Source organism: Panthera leo, chromosome E2, assembly GCF_018350215.1.
Source record: "Panthera leo isolate Ple1 chromosome E2, P.leo_Ple1_pat1.1, whole genome shotgun sequence".
NCBI lineage: Eukaryota > Metazoa > Chordata > Mammalia > Carnivora > Felidae > Panthera > Panthera leo.
Genome location: NC_056693.1, coordinates 8544413 through 8562706, shown reverse-complemented (window position 1 = coordinate 8562706; position 18294 = coordinate 8544413). Strand labels below are relative to the sequence as shown.

The window sequence follows — 18294 nt, the reverse complement described above, 5'->3', positions numbered from 1 at the left end:
CGGAAATAAGGAGAAAATGAGAACTGGAAGAAGGTGAGACGGAAACAACAGAGGAAAGAAAAGACATGAGGGAATCAGGCAGAGAAAAAAGAAAGTGATTTGGAATGGAAGGAAGAGTTTTAGAAGCAGAAAGAAGAGTAGAGAGACGAGGCAAAGGGTTAGCAAGCCAGGAGGGTGAAAAGAGACATGTGCTCGCTTCGGCAGCACATATACTAAAATTGGAACGATACAGAGAAGATTAGCATGGCCCCTGCGTAAGGATGACACGCAAATTCGTGAAGCGTTCCATTAAAAAAAAGAGAGAGAGAGAGACAGAAGTACAGAGACTCAGAGAAGGCGAACTGATGCCCAGAGAGTGACAGAGGCCTAGATAAGAGAAGGGGGCAGAGACTCAGAGGGAAACAGAAAGGGACAGAAACCCAGAGAGGAGGACAGAGACCCGTGGGTGGGGAGAGACAGAGGCACAGAGAGGAGGGGACAGAGGTGGGGCATGGAGGGAGGGCAGAGCAGAAATCCAGAGGGAGAGGGACTATGGGTGGTTGGAAAGATGATATAAAAAACAAAAACAAAAAAAAAAAAAAGTGGGGAGAGCAAAGAGAGTGAACCGGGGAAGAGGTCCGCTGGAGTAGCGACGCAAGCCCCGCCCCCAGACCCCGCGCGAGCACCCGGAGGGCGCAGGAAGGAGGCGCAGACCCGAGGCATTGGGAGGATCTTTATTGAGGTTGGGCGGGCACCGCGCTCAGGGCGCGTCCAGCACCAGCAGCTTGTGCATGTACGAGTTCAGCCAGTGGCGGCGCTCGAGGGCGGCCAGCAGCCGCGCGCGCTCCCGGAAGGCCGCGTCGTCAGCCAACGCCAGGCTCCGCCGCGACAGCGGGGGGGCGGGGCCCTCCCGGGCCCGCCCGGGGGGGCGGAGGCTGCCAGGAGACCAAGAGATGCGGTTACCGCGGGTCCAGGCCCCCGCCAGCCGCCGCCTGTACCCCCCGCCCCCCACGGTCTAATTCGAAGCCCTGTCCCTGCACCGTCCTGTGGAGTGGCTCGCTGTCTGTCCTCAGTCCCCCGTCTCTCTCTGTGTGGGTCTCTGTCTCTCTGCTCGCCGGGTTCGAAGCTTCCTGAGTACGGAGACCGAGTCTGATGCATGTGTCCACCCCCAGCGCTCAGCGCACGGCCTGGCACACACTGAGAACCCAGTAAACTTTGCTCAAGCAATGAATCCGCCGCTGCTTGTTGGACTCCTTTCAAATCTCCCAACGCCATTCTCTGAATCTTCTTGTATCTCTTTCTCGGGCTGATTCCCTGTCCACACTCCACCTCTCTCCACCCCTAGTCTCTTGTCCTCCTCTCTCTAGAGTCTCTGTGCGCCTTTCTCTTTGGGTCTATTCCCACCTCTCGGAACCCCCGCCCCTCCCTGGGAGTCGGGAGTCGGGGCGACGCAGGTACCTGAGGACCCCCGCGGGGGGCAGGGCGACTCCCGAGGCAGTGTGGTCGCCCCAGGACACAAGCAGCAGAATCAGCAGCAGCAGCCGCACTCGGGGGCTCCTGGGCACCTGGCGGGTCTCCATCACCTGTGGAAAGACACGGAAGAGCTCAGTGAGGCCCACGTCCTGGCCCAGAACCCCGGACCCCACCACCCACCCACCTCCTGCGCCCGGTTGCAGGGCCCGATACCGCGCAGTGGGCTCGGACAGCGAGGCTTCGGCCCCCTTATATCGCCTCCACAGCCCCCGCAGCGGGTAGTGACGCAGACCAGGGGGCTGGGGGCGCAGGGTCAGCCCCTCCACCAGGCTCATTAGGAGCCGCCAGCGGTAATGAGGAGCCAGGAGTGGGGGCCCTGCCTCTCCTTGGCAGCCACCAACTAATTGGGACCAGGAGCTGGGACCCGAGGGGAAGCAGGAGGGGGAGAGACAGACAGACAGAGAAGTGGACACGGGAGGTGTGTCACAGGGATAAAAATAGAGACCAGCAGAGGGACCATCAGAGCAGAAGCCAGAGACACAGAGAAAGAGACAGGGAAAGCAACAGAAGAGGGATTGATGGAGAGAAGCAGAGACACGTAGATGAAGTAACCATGAGATGGAAGGACAAAGACAGGGTGACAGAGGAAAGGACAGAGAGGAAGAAAGGGAGCAACAGAGGAAGAAGGAAAGAAAGGGGGAACAGGGAAGAAGACAAAGAGCCAGCTAGAGATGGAGGGTGGAGCGAGGAGGCTCTGAGAACGACAGGAGATGGAAGGACAGCCAGCCCGGACAGGGATGCCCGGAGATAAATCCAGGCGGGAGAGAACCAGAAAGATAGAGTGAGAGATAGAGGGCAGGGAAGGGAAGGCAGAAGAAGGCAAAGGGTATGGGGAGGGGGGGGGGGGGGGGTGGGGAGGAAGGCTGGTAAAATGATGAGCAAAATCAGGAGTCAGAAAAACCGCAAAGAGGGGAAAGAGACAAGAGTGACCCCGTGCATCGGTTTAAGCCTTCTTGGGGAGGAGTTTGGGGGTGCTGTAAAGGCCCAGTCCTCTCACACTGGCTCTTAAGAGGGTGCTTTCTACACAGTGGGGAGGTAGGCCAAGGTTGGGAAGTCCCAAAGGGCAGCAGCCAACTGGGTATCTGAATGGCAAGACATGGGAACCTGGACTCCTAATTCTCCCAGGCAGGAGGGGCCTGGGAACCTGGATTCCTGGATCTGAGGGGAGGCACCTGGAGGCCCAGACTCCTGGGTCTTGAAGTATAAGGGCACCAGGGACCTAGACTCTTGGGTTCGCATGTAGGAGACACAAGATGGCCTGGACGCCTGGTTTCAAAGAAAAGATAGCTTGGTTGGGCCACATCCCTCCACTGGATAGATGATCCAGTCCCTAACTCCCTTCCCCATTCCAGAAACAATGTTCTTTATCTCTGTCCCTTTAAGAGAACAAGCCTGTCGCCAGGCTCCCAGGCTCCCCAGGGAGGGGGTCAGGTGCGTCATCTGCGCCCCTGGGACCCTACCTCCTGCTGCCCCGCCCAGAGCCATTCTGCAACATTCACCCATCTCTGCATCCAGCTCTGCTCACCTGCTGTTATCTTGGACCCCACTGAGCAGGTAAGAGACCCCAGGCCCCGAGTGGCCCTGTCCTATCCGGGTATCTGCCGCCTCCACCTCCCGCTGGGCACAGACCTAGGTGTCTCTGCCTCAGACCAGTCCTGAGAGTCTGGGATCTCAGCTCCATCGCCAATAAACAGAGGGACTAGAGGAGTCCTGCCCCACAGCTCTCTCCTCTTGAAGGCTAAGGAATCCAGAACCCTCCACACCTATCTGTGGAGGACCCAAGACTCGGACTCAGAGTTCCGAGTCCCCTAGAGTTCGATACTCCTGTTTCCTTTCTCCCCCATTATCCAGCCTCCCCCCCCCCCCTTCAAAATTCTAGGCGTGTGAACCTTCAGGCCTCTTCTCTCTAAAGAACCAGGAATTTAGACCCACAGTGCCCTCCACCCTCTGGAAACAGGGAGTCTGAACCCCCAGCATCCTTCTCCCCCAGATCCTAGGAGTCTCCCTTCTCCCTCAGATCCAGGCATTCGGGCCCCCAACCCCCAGCCATTCCTTCTGAGCCTGCTTTAGCGTAAACAACTGTGCCCTGATGGTGTCCCTGGAGCCCTCAGAGAGGAAGGGATCCTGCATCTCCTTGGAGGTCTACATCCTCTGAAATAGAAGTTGAGGAGGTGTGAGGGCTTGGAGAGGTGTCATTCTTTCCCAATTTTCCTGCCCCCCACCCCCTGCCTCGGGGAAATACATAAGGAAATTAACTACGACTCCCAAGAAGCCCCGCGTCTCAGTCTCCCTTAGCTACTGCACAGCCTTCAGGGCTTTGCAGTTAGGTCCTCCTTTCCCTGGCGCGGAGCTGGGCGGGATCACGGCCCACCTGGGGACCGGTGGGCATGGCCTCCAGGCAAGGGCGGGGGCGGGGGTTCCCAGGAGGCTTCCAACTTTAACCCCTTTCTTCCCGCTTCCCCGCAGCTATAGGCGTCTCCCAGAGCTATGAAATCCCTCTGTCCCATCCTCTTCGTCCTCATCTTCCTCCTCGCCAGGCTGGGTTCCAAGGCTGACCCTTCGGCCTCACCGCTTACAGGCTCCGACCTCTCTGAGATGGGCCACCCTTCTCAGACCTCCCCTCCTGCTTCTGAGAATTCCACTGGAGACCAGCCTAACCCAGATTCCCCCGTGACTACTTATCCTGAGCCCTCCAAAATACCTCATGCAGTTTCCCCTGAACCCTCCCTCCCTGACTTCCCTGAGACTCCCAACCATGACCTCCAAGAAAGCCCACACCCAGAGTCTCCTGAGACTCCTACATCTAACTCACTCAATACCTCAATATCACACTCCCTGGAGACCCCCCAAATTAACCCCTCCAAAATAACACATCCAGAACCTTCTGTGGCCCCCAAACCTGACCCAACTGATATCCCACACCCAGAATCTCCTGAGACCCTCAAACCTAGTCCCTCCAAAACTTCACACCCAGAATTTCCTGAAACCCCAAACCCTGACCCTACACAAACTCCACACCAAGAATCCCCAGAGATTCCCAAACTTAACTCCATCGAAGTCTCACGTGCAGAAGTCCCTGAGACGCCAAATCCTGACCCCACCAAGAGTCTTCACCCCAAAACTCCAGAAACCCCAAACCCTGACACCACTGAAACCCCCCACTCTGAATTCCTCCAGACCCTGTATCCTGACTCTACTGAAAGCCCCCGCCCAGAATCCCATGTAACCAGCAACCCCAACCCCACTGAAATTCCCCAGACAGAATCCCCCACAACCCACTACCAAGATGCAACAGAGAACCCCATGACCTCGGACCCTGAGATCTCCGCCAGTCTTCACTCAGAAACCACTACACCTTTCAAGGACAAAGCAACAGCTGCCCTAAATGAGCTGCCCCTGAATCCCAAAGCAGAAACCCCTGCAGTCACCCAGCCTGACTCCCTTAAATTGCCCACCTCAGAGTCTCCTGGCACAGTTGGGTTGAAGGCCTCCCAGGACTCTAGCCCTAAAGGGCCTGACGCCCTTCTTCCCTCAGCCCGGATTGCGGGCCCCCCTGCTCCTCCAGGGTCCCCCAGTCAGTTGGCCCCTGCCACTCCGCGGGTCCCCCAGCGGCGCAGCCGAGGTGAGAGAGTCAACACTATCATCGTGGTGGAACGAGTGGAGGAGACCGGTGAGGGGCCAGGACCCGGACTCCTGGGTCCGAGGGAAGAAGGGGCTGGAGGCCGGACTCCTGGGTCTCGGGGAGGCCAGGATGGGGACCTGGCTCCTAAGTTTAAGGCGGGAGGGTGCTGAGGACGGGGATGTTGGGACTGAGGAAAGAGGGGGGTCTCAGGAAGAAGGGGGCTAGGGGTTTAGATTGCTCAATTCCTGGCCCCTCGTCCTTCAGGCGTGACCCTGGTGGGGCGCCCCCGGGGCGCGGCGGGAGGGGCCCTCTGCCTATTCCTCGCCGGGATCGGCCTGCTGATCGGCATTTTCCTGCTGCTGTGGTGTCTCTACCGCCGGGCGGCTCGACACCGGCCCTTCGCACATCACCGGCTTCCAAACGACGGAGATGAACCGGGTGAGCGACCCTTACTTACAGCGACGGCACGCTCCCTTACCCTGGTTTCGCCTGCCAAAAAGTACAGGTCCTCCATCCTAGGTCCATAGAAGCCCCGACCCCTCTCCATGATCCTGCCCCCAATTCTCCGAAATTACACACACACACACACACACACACGCGCGCGCGCGCGCACACACGTCCAGCGCCGCCCCCAGCCCAGCTGGGAATTGCAGCAGGCTGGGAGCCAAGGGTCCCTACAAGCCCCGCCTCTACCCCCTCCCTGGGAGGGGCCGGAGCCCCGCATTCCCCGCCCCCCCACTGCGGGCCCCGCCCCTGCTACGCGGATGCCACGCCTCCTCTCCCATTTGGGGAATGGGGCACCCGCCCTTTAATTTGAAAACCCAGTTCTAAAGAACAGTCTTAATCCTGTCTCCCGCCTTCTCACTGGCCAGCGGCACAGTGAGGGGACAGGCCCCTTGTCTGCCTGGGGATGACTTCGCCCCTTCGCTCCCACAGTTATGCATTTGGAAGCCCCGAAGGACCCCTACGACCTCTACTTTTACGCGCCGGATGCCTGGGTCCCTTCACACATCGCCACCAAACAGCCGCCGCCCACCCCCCCGCTGCCGCCCAAGCTGCCCCCGCCGCCCTGCGGGAGGCGCCCCCAGAGCCTGGAGCCGCTCTCCCCCGCCACGCTCCCCAACAACTTCGTGTGAGCCCCGCTCGCGTCCCGCCAGACCCGCGCCATCCCCAGGCCGAGGAAGGACCCAGACAGAGGTCCTGACCTCCTGGCCTGCTTTGCTACCTAGTAGTCCTCCTAGATAGGAAGTCCCACCCACAGAGAAGCTTTCGCTGTGACCGGAGAACACCGTCTTGAGTGCGGCCGAATAAATCAACGGTTCCCAAACTAGACACGTACTCTGGCCTGAGTCCTGGGAGAGGAGGGGGCTGGGACCCTAGGATACCGGGTCTGAGAGAGGAGGGAGCTGGGGGCCCAGACTCCTGTGACTGCCAAGGCCAAGGACGACTGAGTGTGAACACCAAAGCATTTTATTGGGAGTGGGGCAGGGCAGGATTCACAGTCACAGAGACAGACACAAAGACACAACCCTGCTCCGGGGAAAAACACCCCTCTCCCCAGCCCCATTCCGTTTCCTGGGATTCTGTGACTTCTCCTGCATAGCTTCCCCAAATTCTAAGCCGAAAGAGGGGAGTCTGAGAGGGGAAGGATCCCAGGTTCTGAGTCATTTAGCCCCTGAGGGACACAACAAATGGCCACTGAGAAAATGAGGGTAGTTTGAAACCACCCAGGAGAATAAAGTGCAAGGAACTGGGGGAAGAGGGGCATCTTGAAACCACCATGGGGAAGTTCAGTGATGGTGGCTTCACACCGTTGAGTGGATGGACTTGAGCAGCCACTATTTAGACCTGAAAACGTCAGAAAAAGTGCATGGGGGTGGAGAGAGGCATAGTGTTAAAACCGCCATCTTGTTTCCCTAGACATTGTGCTAAGCTAGGGAGGTCTTGGGGAATTTGGTGCTTCAGCAGAACCTGCTGGTGGAGGGAGGGGGTGAAGGGGGGAGGGGGGCTTGAAACCGCCATTTTCCCTCAGAAACGCTGGTGAGAATCAATCCCTAGAATGGCGGGGATGGGCGATTGGTTAACCCAACCTGGAAAATGCAAAATCGAATCGGGAGAGGTTGGGAACTTCTAGAGGAAGATCTTCAGTTTTTCTGAAAGGAAAGGAAGGCTGAGTAATCTCAGGGCTTAACCCCAGAGAGTCCCAGGTGTTAAAGAGAAGGTGGTGGGGAGGGTGCCTCAAAACCACAAGAGAGAGTCAAAGATTGAACTGTCCATTCAAATAAAGCCCTGAAAGGAGAGATTTGAAACCACTGAGGCAGAACAAGTGGAGAAGGAAACCTTTAGGGGAATTTGGGTATCCTTGAAACTGCCAGTCTGCAGCTTCACTACCCCTGAGAGGCAATTGGGAAGGGAAGAGGATTTGACAGCACTGGGGAAGAGGGCGAGTGCTTCTTAGGCCTGCAGCAGGACAGAGAGGACTGGGGTTCCTTGACAGTCACTCCGGCCAGTGACGTGTGGAATGGAGGTCCTGGAAACTGCCATTCAGTGGGAGGCACATGGTCAGTAGTCCCGGACAGGGGGTGGGGGTCTTGGGGGCTGAACAGTGCTGTGTGTGGCCCCATAGGAAGGAGGGGGAGCAGGGGGTGCCCGGGGGGTTCAGCCTCATCCTCCATTTCGCTTTCGTCACTGCCAGCCAGCTGGTCGTGGCCAACGAAGCCACACTTCTCTTCGCTCATCTCCTCAGGCTCCGCCCACGGCTGCTTCTCTCCAGAAGCGAAGACCCCGTAGAAGATGACACCCCCATAGTGCACCAGGGAGGCGATTAGGAATACGTACTGCCACTCTTCCCGAGTCTGTGGAGGGGGGGGGGGGGTGACAATGGAGAGGTGAGGTCAGAGGACAGAGAAACAGGAGGGGGAGAGAGAAGGCGGGGGGGGGGGCGGGGGGGGGGGACGGGCAGAGAAAGGGAGACAGAGATCCAGAGAGAAGCGGAAAGACCCAGGAGAGGGCAGGGAATGGAGCCCGGAGAGGTTGTCGCACGTCAGGAAGGTGCCATACACAAACCCGGAGGGAGAGTGGGTCAGGGCCAGTGCACGGACCTTGTGCTTAGTCATGGCACCCACGATGATGGGGCACACCATGCCTGACAACGTGCCCACGCCGTTGGAGATGCCCATGAGGATGCTGGCGTAGCGCGGGGCGATGTCCAGGTGGTTCACGTTGAACCCTGGCGAGGCAAGCCAGAAGGCGTCACTCTGACTCAGTGAATCTCACTCAGAGGGACTCCTACTGAGCCGCCCCACCCCCCACGTCCCCCCCCCCCCCCTCCGGCTCTTTCCAGACCACCTTTTGCGAGGCTGGAAGGTCCCCTATCCTGAGCCGGTGAGTTCCCTACAGAGCTGTCCAGAGTCCGCCAAGCTGCGGATCCGCGGTTCTCACCAGAGATGGCGAAGCCGCTGAAGCCCACGGCGAGGACCAGGAAGGAGATGGCCACGCCCTTGGAGTGCGAGTAGCCGACCACCAGCAGCAGCGTGGCTTCCATGCCGAAGCCTACGGAGGGCCGGACGGCCGTCTCATCTGAGCCCCGGCCTCCCCACACCGCCTCTCCAGCCCGTTCCCGCCCCAGTCCGGCCGCCTCCATGCCGGTCCCCGGCTTTGTGCAGCCCGCCTCGTCCCTCATTCCGCCCGCGCTCGCCCTAACCAAACCCTCACCTCCCTGGTCCTCAACCAGGTGCACGGGGGCCAGCACCCCCCGCCCCCGCTGGGTCCTCCGTGGCCCCACGCCCCGACTAGGCCACGCCCCGACTAGGCCACGCCCTAAAGACTCAGCTCCAGGCCCCTGCATAGTCACACGCGCCAGCCCCTGCCACCAGGTGAGCCCTGAGACTGCAGCCAGGGGTTCCGTTCCACCCACGCCCTCCTTCGCCCGCGCCGGGACTTTTTGGACACGCCCCTGGCCCCACCTCCACCCTCACCTGGTTCCGCCCCGCCCAGGCGGCCCCAGACCCGGCTCGGGGCCCCGCCCCACTCACCTCCACAGTTCATCAACTTGCGCACGTTAGTCGTGGACATGATGCGGCGGCTCCTCAGGAAGTCCGCGATCTGGCCGCCGATGGGCACGATGATGGTCATGACCAGATGGGGCAACGCTGACACCAGGCCCACCTGCACCAGCGAGCGCACAGAGCGAGGGCTCAGGGGCTGCTGGCCGGACATCTCCACCCGGTTAGTGCACCACTGGCTCCTTCCTGTCCCTCGTTCCAACCTCTTGGGATCCGGGCCCCGTTGCTTCATCTCCCCCCGCCGCGCCCCCTGCTTTCCCCTCCTGGGCCCAACCTTGCTGATCTCGAAGCCGAACACCTCTTCGAAGTAGGCGGGCTGGGAGATAAGGAGCAGGTAGAACGTCCAACTGCGGCAGAAGTTAGCCACGATGATGGCGTAGACTGGCATGGAAGTAAAGAAGCGCCGCCAGGGTGTGTTAAACTTCTGGGGGTGGGGGGAGAAGAGCGGCCGCTAAGATCGAGACCAGGGCTGGGTGCTCTCCGTGTCCCTTCCGGGACCCTATTATAGTCCCACAGAGACCCAGGTCTCCCGACTTCACTAAAACCTCTGGGGACGCAGGGGCACCAGCCTGACCATGTCCCTGTGGGGACCTTGGCATCCTAGCCTCACAGTGACACTTCAGAGATGCAGGCGTCCCGACTGTACGGTGTCCCTCAGGTTCGCAGGTGTGCGGACCCCATGATGACCCTCAGGGACCCATAAATGTGAGCCCAGGAGTCTCTTTCCATTTCTATTATGCCCCCTAATTCTAGCCTCACTCACCCGTCTAAGCAACCCACCCCCCACACTCGAATCCCGCCTCTGCCGGTTTAACTACGTCTCATACTGGTTCTGTCCACCTAGCAACCTAGCCCTGCCCTCAGCACCTGCTGATCCTTTCTTCCCCGGGTTTTAACCCCGCCTCCTAGGTTCTAGCCCCGCCCACTGTGCGTCCCCAGCCCGCCTCCTCTGAGAGTCTACAGCAACCCAACACGATCTACACTCTACACTCCGTGCAGGTTCGAAGCCCCCTTTTCTCCTGCCTCCCTGCCTGGATATCTCTTCTTGCCCCACCGCTCCCCCCCGCCCCCCAGGCTTGGGCCCGGACCGTGACCGGGTTCATGAGTTTGGCGCTCTCGCCGATGGCGTCCTCGATGTACTTGCGCTCCTCTTCCGAAATGCTGGGGTGCAGAGCCGGGGACTCATAGGAGACGAGCAGCCAGAACAGGTACCAAAAGATCCCGAAGCTGCCTGGGGGGGGGTCAGGAGGGGGACGGAAGCGAGGCAATGACCGGCCTCGCTCCGCCCCAGCGCCACCCGGACCCAGGCTCCGGACCCTCACCGTAGACGTAGAACACAGAGCTCCATCCTGAGTACTGCACCAGGACCCCGGCGAGAGGCATCGCGACCACCGCCCCAGCATAGGAACCTAAGGGGGAGGGTGCAACATGTAGAAGAGGCTCATCTACCCTCAGATCCGGGAATGTGGACTTCCAGCCCCTGCTTTTCTGGGACACAGAAGTACAGGCCACAGCCCCTCCTCCCTCAGACCCGCAAGTCTGGATCCCAGCCCCTTCCTCTCACCGCAGAAGGCGGTTGTTGCCAAGCGACTCCGCTCTAGGGGCGGGGCCCATTTGCTCCAGATCCCGTGGCAGGCGGGGTACGTGACCCCCTAGGAAGGAGAAAACCAAAGTCAACGAGAAGAGGCGGAGTCAGAACAGGCACAGGGTCATGTGGAGCAGGGCTTTACCTCTACCAACCCCTGCAGGATCCTCACGAAGATGACACAGCCATAGTGGACTCGGGCAGCCGAGGGGATCAGCATGTTTAGAGTGGATGTAGCCACAATAGCAAAGCCGAAAACCCTGGTGGGAAGAGTCCGTAGTACGAGAATAGGGTCCAGCTCTCCCGCCAAAGCTAGGATTCCGCTCTTCCTGCCCACGGCGGGCCAGGCCTTGTGTTCTCCAAGACCCCCGGCTCCCACCTCTGGCTCACCTTCCGCAATCGCAAGCCCCGCCTTCTTCCAAGACCCCGCCCCTAACACAGGCTCCTCCCATTCCCCCCCCCCGTCAGTCCCTAAATGCCAGGCCACACCCACTAAGTCCACCCACACAACTGTAGTTCCCGCCCACTTCGAGACCCCAGCCCTGTACCTGTTGGCTGCGAATTTCTGGCAAATAAATCCTCCGGGAATCTGGGTGACAATGTAGCCCCAGAAAAAGGAGCCGTGTATGAGGCCAACAGTCTCTGGATCCCAGTTAAATTGAGCTTTCTGCGGGCCAAAAGGCACGTCAAACGAGCTGTTCCGCCCCCAGGCTCTGCCCCTCCACCAATCAGCACAGACAGATTTAGTCCCTCAGCCAATCAGCAACAGGGATTCCCCTCTCGCGCCAAAACACCTGCCAATCAGAATTCAAGCCGTCCTCCTCCCAACTCTGCTCCGGGTAGGCTTCCAGGGGCTGCTCTGCCCTAGCAACGGGGCCTGCTGCTGCCTAGAAGCCTTCGCTGTCTCAGTGCCCCAGCTTTGACTGTCTAGGGGCGCATAAATGGGGTGGGGACTCTTTCTCCACTTACGCCTCTTAACCAACCTACGAACTGTTTGTGGAGTGACTGGGTGGGGTCTGGCCAGGGACCGGAAGTAGCCAAAGGGGCGGCCTGACTGGAAGGGAGCAAGAGGCGAGGCAGGCAGGCCAATGCCTAAATCAGGAGTTTTTCCTAGGGCACGGGCACGATCTACACCGGAATTAAAATAGGAAGAATGTCTGGGGCGCCTGGGTGGCTCTGTCTGGTAAACGTCTGACTTTGGCTCAGGTCATGATCTCACGGTTCGTGGGTTCGAGCCCCATATCAGGCTCTGTGCTCAGAGCCTGGAGCCTGCTTCGGATTCGGTATGTCTCTCTCTCTCTCTCTCTCTCTCTCTCTGCCCCTCACCCACTCATGCTCTGTCTCTCAAAATAAATGGGTTTTTTTTAGAATTTTTTTTAAAAAATAGGGAGGAAGTCTGAGATGAAGCGGGCTTTAGGTAAGGGCCGGAGTCAACGAAGCGGGATTTAGCAGCGACTGAACTTCAGAAACGCCAGGATCAAAACTCAGGGTGGAGCCTGCCATGGGGCTGGGATTAAGTTGTGACACTGGTGACAGGCATGGATGGCAGGTGGAGCAAAGTTGCTAGGAGGCCCAAAATGGGGCAGGGGCAAAACACGTAGGGAACCCAATGCTGGCGCAAAGTCTACCCTGAGAAAAATAGGGGCGGAGCTTCATTTAACTGGGGGCAGGGCTTAGGAAGAGGAGACCCCTAGAGCAGAGGGGAGGCGTAGGGGACGCACAGATGGGCGGGGCTACTCCGGCTGCGGTGGGAAGGGGCTGGGCCAGGATTGCTCGTGGACGAACGTGACGTCAGCAGGGGGCGTGGGCAGGGCCAGGTGGGCCGGCGTGCCGGGGCACGCCCCTGAACTACCTGCACCACCACGTGGCCCCCGCGGTGGGTAGTGCTGTTGTTGACCATGGAGACGATGGCCACGCCCAGGTTGCAGCGGATCCCAAAGCTGATGCAGAAGCCCAGACCGCTCATGATGGCGATAATGTAGCGGCGAGGGAGACCGAAACAGGTGCAGTCCACTACCGGCGGGTCCCGGGTCTGCGTCGTCACCGGGCGCCCGTCCGCACTCAGCTCTAACGTCTCTGTACCTTCCTGCCGCTTCTCCAGAAGGCTGCGGGGCAGCAAGAATCAAAGACTCGTAAGTCCAGGCCCCCGGCCCCCTCCTCCCCATGAGTCCAGTGCAAAACCTCCTGCTTTTCAAGATCCACGATTCTAAGCCCGCACTCCCTCCTTCCCCAAGAGTCCGGCCCTAACTCCCTTCGCCCCCCCCCATCCAGGAATCTGGACCCCCCCCCCCTCCATCCCCCACAGACCATGAATTCACACTGCCAGTTCCCTTCTCTCGCAGACGCAGATATGGGGGTCCTCAGTTTCCTTCTCCCCCAGCCCTGTTATCTCTCGACTCAGGAGTTTTAGACCCCAGAGTACGCTTCGTGATCTAAGAACCTGTGCCCCCAGCCCCCACCCTAAGGCCCAGAGATTCTCCAGCCCCCTCTTCCAGATATGAGTCTATTTGAGGAAGCAAAAAGCGCTAAGGAGATGCTTCAGCAAAGGTGTCAAAAGAACAGATGCTTCTCAGCCACGTCTGCTATATATACCGACCCCCTCCTCTCCTGCCCCCTGCGGCATGCCCTTCCCTGCTTCCAGGCCCCAGGTGTGGGGCTGACATCCAGCTGACTCCCTTCAGACACCGGAAGCCCATTCCCTGAGGGTGGGGAGAAGTCAGGGTCCCCGGAATCCAGCAGCCCAGCCAGACATCCCTGGGGAACCTTGAGTTCAGGCTGTCTGCTAGGGGGTAGGGAGGGGGAGTGGCGGGTGGTGTCCTGGCAAGGGACAGATGGCCCTGGTAGGGGGATTGGCTCAGTCCCCAGTGTGGCTCTCGCCCCCGCCCGTTCTGGAATTGAGTCTGTGATGATGGATTGGGTATTTGGAGAACCACCTCAAACCCAGAGAGAGGCTGCAGGGAAAGAGAGGTGCCCTGAAACAGGGTGTCCAAAAGGAGGGCGACAGAGATGGAGTGGGGGTGGGCAGAGGTTGAAACAAAGAGGGTCAGGGACACAGAAGGAGAGACAGAGACCCAGAGAGAAAAGGGAGAACAGACCAGAGACCCTGAGAGGGAAGGGGACAGAACCTCAGAGATGGAGAAGGACAGCAACCTGAAAGAGAGGACACATAGATGCAGAGAAAGATGGAGAGACCAAGGGACTGAGGAGAAACAAGCTGGGGACGTGATTTGCGAGATGCGGCCCCTCTCGGAGGCGGGTACGCAGCCAGGGGATCGGGCTGGATCCCAGGAAGGGGCTAGAACAGATGGAGGCGAGGGAGACTGGGACGGGGGAGGAAAGAACAGCCAGACGGTCTGGGGGGAGGCGGGTGGAAGCGATGAGAGAACACAGCCACCCTCCCCATCCTAGAACTTAAGGAGGTTGGGGCGGGGGGGAGGGCAGCTAAGAAACGGGGTAGGAGAAAGAGACTGGGGGAGTGGACAGTACCCAGGAGGGACCAGGAAAGAGAGCCAGATTGGGGGGGGGGGGGGCAGGGAATAAATGCCCCAGAATGTAAGCTCAGACTGGTAGAGACTCCCCCCACCCCGCATCAGAACCTGCCAGCCATAGCGAGTAGACTTTGACCCGGGTTACCATCAGAGGCTATTGGACCCTGAAACTCAGGATGTGATTGCAGCCCCTGAAATTTGATACCCGTTGTGGAGACTCCAATGTGTCAGATACCTGACCAAGGCTTTCTAAATGGGCTGCAGCGGTGGGGGGGGGGGGGGGGGGTCAGTATCCCACATCTATAAAATGGGGACCAGGGTAGAATGTGAAGTTACAAGGAGGGAACTGCCAGGTGATACTGATCATCTCAGGATAAGAGAACCAGGGTGCAGAGATGAAGTGACCCGAGTGATTCCCAGAAGACAAGAACAGAGAGGGGGAGGGCCTGGAGGGAGGTCCTCCTCCCCTTCCTGGGTGCCCGGAATGCCTCGCTTAGGAAGCAGTTCACCAAAATGAAGAAGGTGTCACAATCTCCCTCTCCCTGGGTCTCTGTCTTTGCTTCTCTCTGGTTCTCTGTCCGCTCCCCTGCTCTCGCAGGCCTCTGTCGCCTTATGTCCCTTGGTAGTCTCCTGCCATTGCACAACTAGGGAAACTGAGGTTCAGAAAGCAGAAGTAGCAGGTCCAAGGTCACACGCCAGAGTGCGATGACGGGTTCTGAGTGTTCCCTGGCCCCTGCCATCGCCGCATCCAAGGCCTGGTTCTCAGAAAGGAGGCACCTTGGCTCCTGTCTCTCCTGCATTCCCCTCCCCCTGCCATGTCCTTGTCACAAGTCGCTCCGGGTGACTGTCTGTTTCCTGGTCTGAGGGAGTTCCCACCCACTCCAGGATCACTCATCTCGAGGAAACTGCAGCCTCCATCCCAGGCTTGGGAGGGGCTGGCCTGGGTTCGAATGACGGCATTTGTAATTAATCCGTTGATTTTTTCCCCCCTTTTCGAACTGAGCCTCAGTTTCCCCAGCTTTGTCTAAAGGATTTAATGGAATCAGGGTGTTACGTCCAGTACAGGGCATTCTGCCTCTCCCCAGCCATCGAAGTAAAGCCCAGGGTTCAGCTGCAAAGCTCTTCTCAAACTCCAGCTCCTTGGTGACTGTCTTGGGGGCAGCTCTGAGCTCTGGGGTCTCTAGAGGCTCAGGAGGCAGCTCAGGGAGGTGAAGGTAAGACACAGACAGACTGAGAAGCCCAGACACACATGAGAAGCTGAGACGCAGGGGCTGAGGGAGGGGGCCTGAGCAACACATCCCTCCCACCACCACCCTCCTTCCAGCCCCCTCCATCAGCACGGCTCTCTCCCTCTCCTGACTTCGCACTGATGTATTTTGAGAAACTCGTGAAAGGAGGCGAGAAAAAGGGTGGGGAGGGGCTGGAAGATTGGGGAAAGAAGGGGTGAGGTTATCTCAGCTCCCCCGCCCCCCATTGCACCACCCTCCTGCCCCCTCCCTTCTGTCCAGCCTTATTCCCATCTTTCCAGTTACTAGAGGGTGGGGGAACTTTGGAGCTAGAAAGTGATCCGCAGCAAGGAGGACCGGTGTTCAGTCTTAGAGAAGGACTTGCATGGCCTAGGGAGAGGCACTGAGGGTCAACTAAAGACGGGGTCAGGGCCAAGGGGACAGGGTCCAAGGGAATGGCAGCAGGGGCATGGTCCTGATGAGGCCATCTCCTCCCCGCACTGTGGCCGGATATTTTTAGGCTTCTCCGCAGCTGAGTAATTTCTCTGACTTGGAGCCAGGGCTGGGGTTGGGGGTGAGAGATTTGGGTGGAGGTGTCCAGCAGACTGTCCTGGGGACGCCCAGGTCACTGGGGTCATCTCCCTGGATGATGAGAAGTCCTTCTTAGCTCTAGTCTATATCCTTCGGGAAGTCCACCATACCCCAGGGCCTAATTTTTGGCCTGCAACTTCTTTCCCCCCCAGAGACCCAGGATACCCTGGCTTCTCCTCCCAGCTTAGCTCTCCCCAAGGACAAGGACCAATGCGCCCCAATCCGCTTTAGCTTCAGATTAAACTCTCTGAGAGATGGACACTGAAAAAGACACAGGGAGATGGAGACACCCAGGGCAGGGGATGAAAACCCAGAGAGAGGGGGACAGACACCCAAAAGGAGAGGGTCAGAGACCCCGAGAGAGGGGAGCAGAGACTCAGAGAGAGAGGTTGATAGAGATAGAGCAGAGACCCCGAGAGAGGGGAGCAGAGACCCAGAGAGAGGGGTTGATAGAGATCTGAGACCAGGGGCCAGAGACTCGGAGAGAGGGGGGGACAGAGACTTGCAGATAAAGGGAAATAGAGACTCAGAGAGGGGGCAAGATCCTAAGAAAGGAGGCAGAGTGAAGATAAGTGAACAGAGACCCAAAAGTGAGGAAGGGGGTCAGAGATCCAAAGAGAAGGAAAGAGGCAGTCCCAGGGGAAAGGGTAGAGTCTGGGGTGGGGTGGGACACGGAAAAATGAATGAGATGATGGACGAGACTGGACCAGGGAGAGCGGACTGTTGGAGGAGGGAGAAAATAGAACAAATGAGTGGAACCCCCATGCACGGGTATCGTTCGTCCAACTGTCCGTCTCTGTCCAGCTGGGAATGTGCGTCCTCCTCGGACCCTCGGGCTGTTCCCCACCCAGGACCCTCACCACGCTCACCGGTGCAGCCTCCCGAGGGCGCGACCCGCTAGCTTCCGAAACTCCTCCTGACGGAACTCCATGGTGGCTGCCCCTGCCGCCGGTCCCCCCCCCCGCCGATCCCCCCGCCCGCGGGCCCGGGCGGCCGCGTCCGGGTTCCCGGGGTCCGCCCCGGCCCGGCCGGCCCCGCAGCTCCGCTCGGGGGGAAGGAGGCTGCGTGTGCCGGCTGCCTAGGGGCTGTCGGTGGACTCAGCGTCGGGGGCGGGGCGGGCGGTGGCGATGCCCCGCCCACCCTCGATAGACCACGCCTCTTGTGTTCTAGTCCCGCCCCCTCCCGCAGCCCTCCAGCTCCTTTCCGCCTGCCCCTTCCACTCCAAGACCACGCCTCTGGGTTCTGAACTCACTCCTCCGGGTTGCGTCGCCCCAATTCTATCCCTTCCCGGAGTTACTCCCCCCCCCCCGTTTCCATCCTCCCCCCAGCTCCTTCTATCTCTTTTCTCTCCTCCCGAGTTCTCTTGCCCACCTGAGGTTTCCCTCTCCTTTTTAGTTCGTCCTAATTTCGTCCTGGCGCTTTCGCCCCCTACGGTTCCATCTTCTACGTTTCATTCTCCAGCCCTATCCCCCCGAGTTTCTGTGCCCTCCAGTTCCACATCCCGCCTCCCGAATTCCACCCCCATCCCGCGTCGTCCCTCAGCTCCGACTTCCTCATTCAGAGGGTGCTTTCTCATTCAGAGAATTCTTTCCCCCTGAATTCCAACTCCCCATTTCGATCCACCCATTGTCCCCTCTTGTTCTTCCCCCACCCAGTTTCTTCCCTCTGGACTTCCATCCACCTGTTTCCGTCTTTCCTTTTTAAAATTCTACCCCCTTCCATCTCTATTTCCCTTTGGGGCGCATGCCCCTCATGGTTTCTGCATCCTCTGTTTCCTAACCCCTGACGGTTATATGCCAGTTCCCAGTTGCGACCCCCATAATTCCCTCCCAGCCCGGAATCCAACCCGCCCTTTGAGTTCTGTCCCCACTCCCCCGAGTTCTCTACCCGCTCCCTGAGTTCGGTCCCCTCCCCAGACATCTGTCCCTGCCCTAATTTTTGCCCCTTTCCCCTGGAATCTGTCCGTCTGAGTTCTGTCCCCACCCACACCCGGAGTTCTTTCTCCGCCCCCTGAGTTGTGTCCCCCTCCTGCTAGGACCTGTCCCCGCCCTCTTACTCCATCTCTGACTTCCAGCCCTGCCCCTCTGGGGTTGAACCCGGACTATTTCTAGGTCCCTGGCCCGCAGGCAGATCCTGCCCCTGCTCCTTTCTCCAGACCAGCCCTTCTCCCCGATGCTGAGGCCACTTCCAGATCCAAGCGCCGGGA

General features: G+C 59.2%; 3 protein-coding genes and 1 non-coding gene across 4 annotated transcripts; 2 read left to right on the top strand and 2 right to left on the bottom strand.

Moving 5' to 3' along the window:
- Positions 1 to 188: 188 nt before the first annotated feature.
- Positions 189 to 295, top strand: LOC122209262. The gene has a single exon (XR_006197534.1). It is a non-coding gene; the product is annotated as a U6 spliceosomal RNA (small nuclear RNA).
- Positions 296 to 595: 300 nt separating this feature from the next.
- PTH2 (parathyroid hormone 2) lies at positions 596 to 1559 on the bottom strand. Its single transcript, XM_042920365.1, has 2 exons — positions 1438 to 1559; positions 596 to 914 (listed from the first exon to the last, which is right to left on the bottom strand). Exons 1-2 carry the CDS (start codon positions 1557 to 1559, stop codon positions 740 to 742), a joined length of 297 nt encoding a protein of 98 aa, XP_042776299.1. The 3' UTR covers positions 596 to 739.
- Positions 1560 to 2901: 1342 nt separating this feature from the next.
- Positions 2902 to 6431, top strand: GFY (golgi associated olfactory signaling regulator). The gene is made up of 4 exons (XM_042919608.1): positions 2902 to 3066; positions 3979 to 5182; positions 5399 to 5572; positions 6071 to 6431. The coding sequence occupies exons 2-4, from the start codon at positions 4000 to 4002 to the stop codon at positions 6268 to 6270; spliced, it is 1557 nt and encodes a 518-aa protein (XP_042775542.1). The 5' UTR covers positions 2902 to 3066; positions 3979 to 3999; the 3' UTR covers positions 6271 to 6431.
- A 1165-nt stretch (positions 6432 to 7596) lies between these two features.
- SLC17A7 (solute carrier family 17 member 7) lies at positions 7597 to 17019 on the bottom strand. Its single transcript, XM_042920336.1, is given in 13 exon segments — positions 7597 to 7782; positions 7785 to 7989; positions 8236 to 8363; positions 8576 to 8686; positions 9169 to 9301; positions 9473 to 9622; positions 10287 to 10429; positions 10521 to 10607; positions 10763 to 10850; positions 10929 to 11043; positions 11332 to 11450; positions 12636 to 12903; positions 16958 to 17019. Coding segments are annotated over 13 exon segments (1695 nt in total). The 3' UTR covers positions 7597 to 7696.
- Between the last annotated feature and the right edge of the window lie 1275 nt (positions 17020 to 18294).

What these genes read in the sequence shown, in the direction of transcription:
- GFY (XM_042919608.1), top strand. Translation starts at nt 4,000, where the DNA reads ATGAAATCCCTCTGTCCCATCCTCTTCGTCCTCATCTTCCTCCTCGCC. An exon ending in GGAACGAGTGGAGGAGACCG is followed by an intron (nt 5,183 to 5,398) that starts GTGAGGGGCCAG and finishes CTCGTCCTTCAG; the next exon opens with GCGTGACCCTGGTGGGGCGC. An exon ending in AAACGACGGAGATGAACCGG is followed by an intron (nt 5,573 to 6,070) that starts GTGAGCGACCCT and finishes TCGCTCCCACAG; the next exon opens with TTATGCATTTGGAAGCCCCG.
- PTH2 (XM_042920365.1), bottom strand. Translation starts at nt 1,559, where the DNA reads ATGGAGACCCGCCAGGTGCCCAGGAGCCCCCGAGTGCGGCTGCTGCTG. An exon ending in CCCCCCGCGGGGGTCCTCAG is followed by an intron (nt 915 to 1,437) that starts GTACCTGCGTCG and finishes GTCTCCTGGCAG; the next exon opens with CCTCCGCCCCCCCGGGCGGG.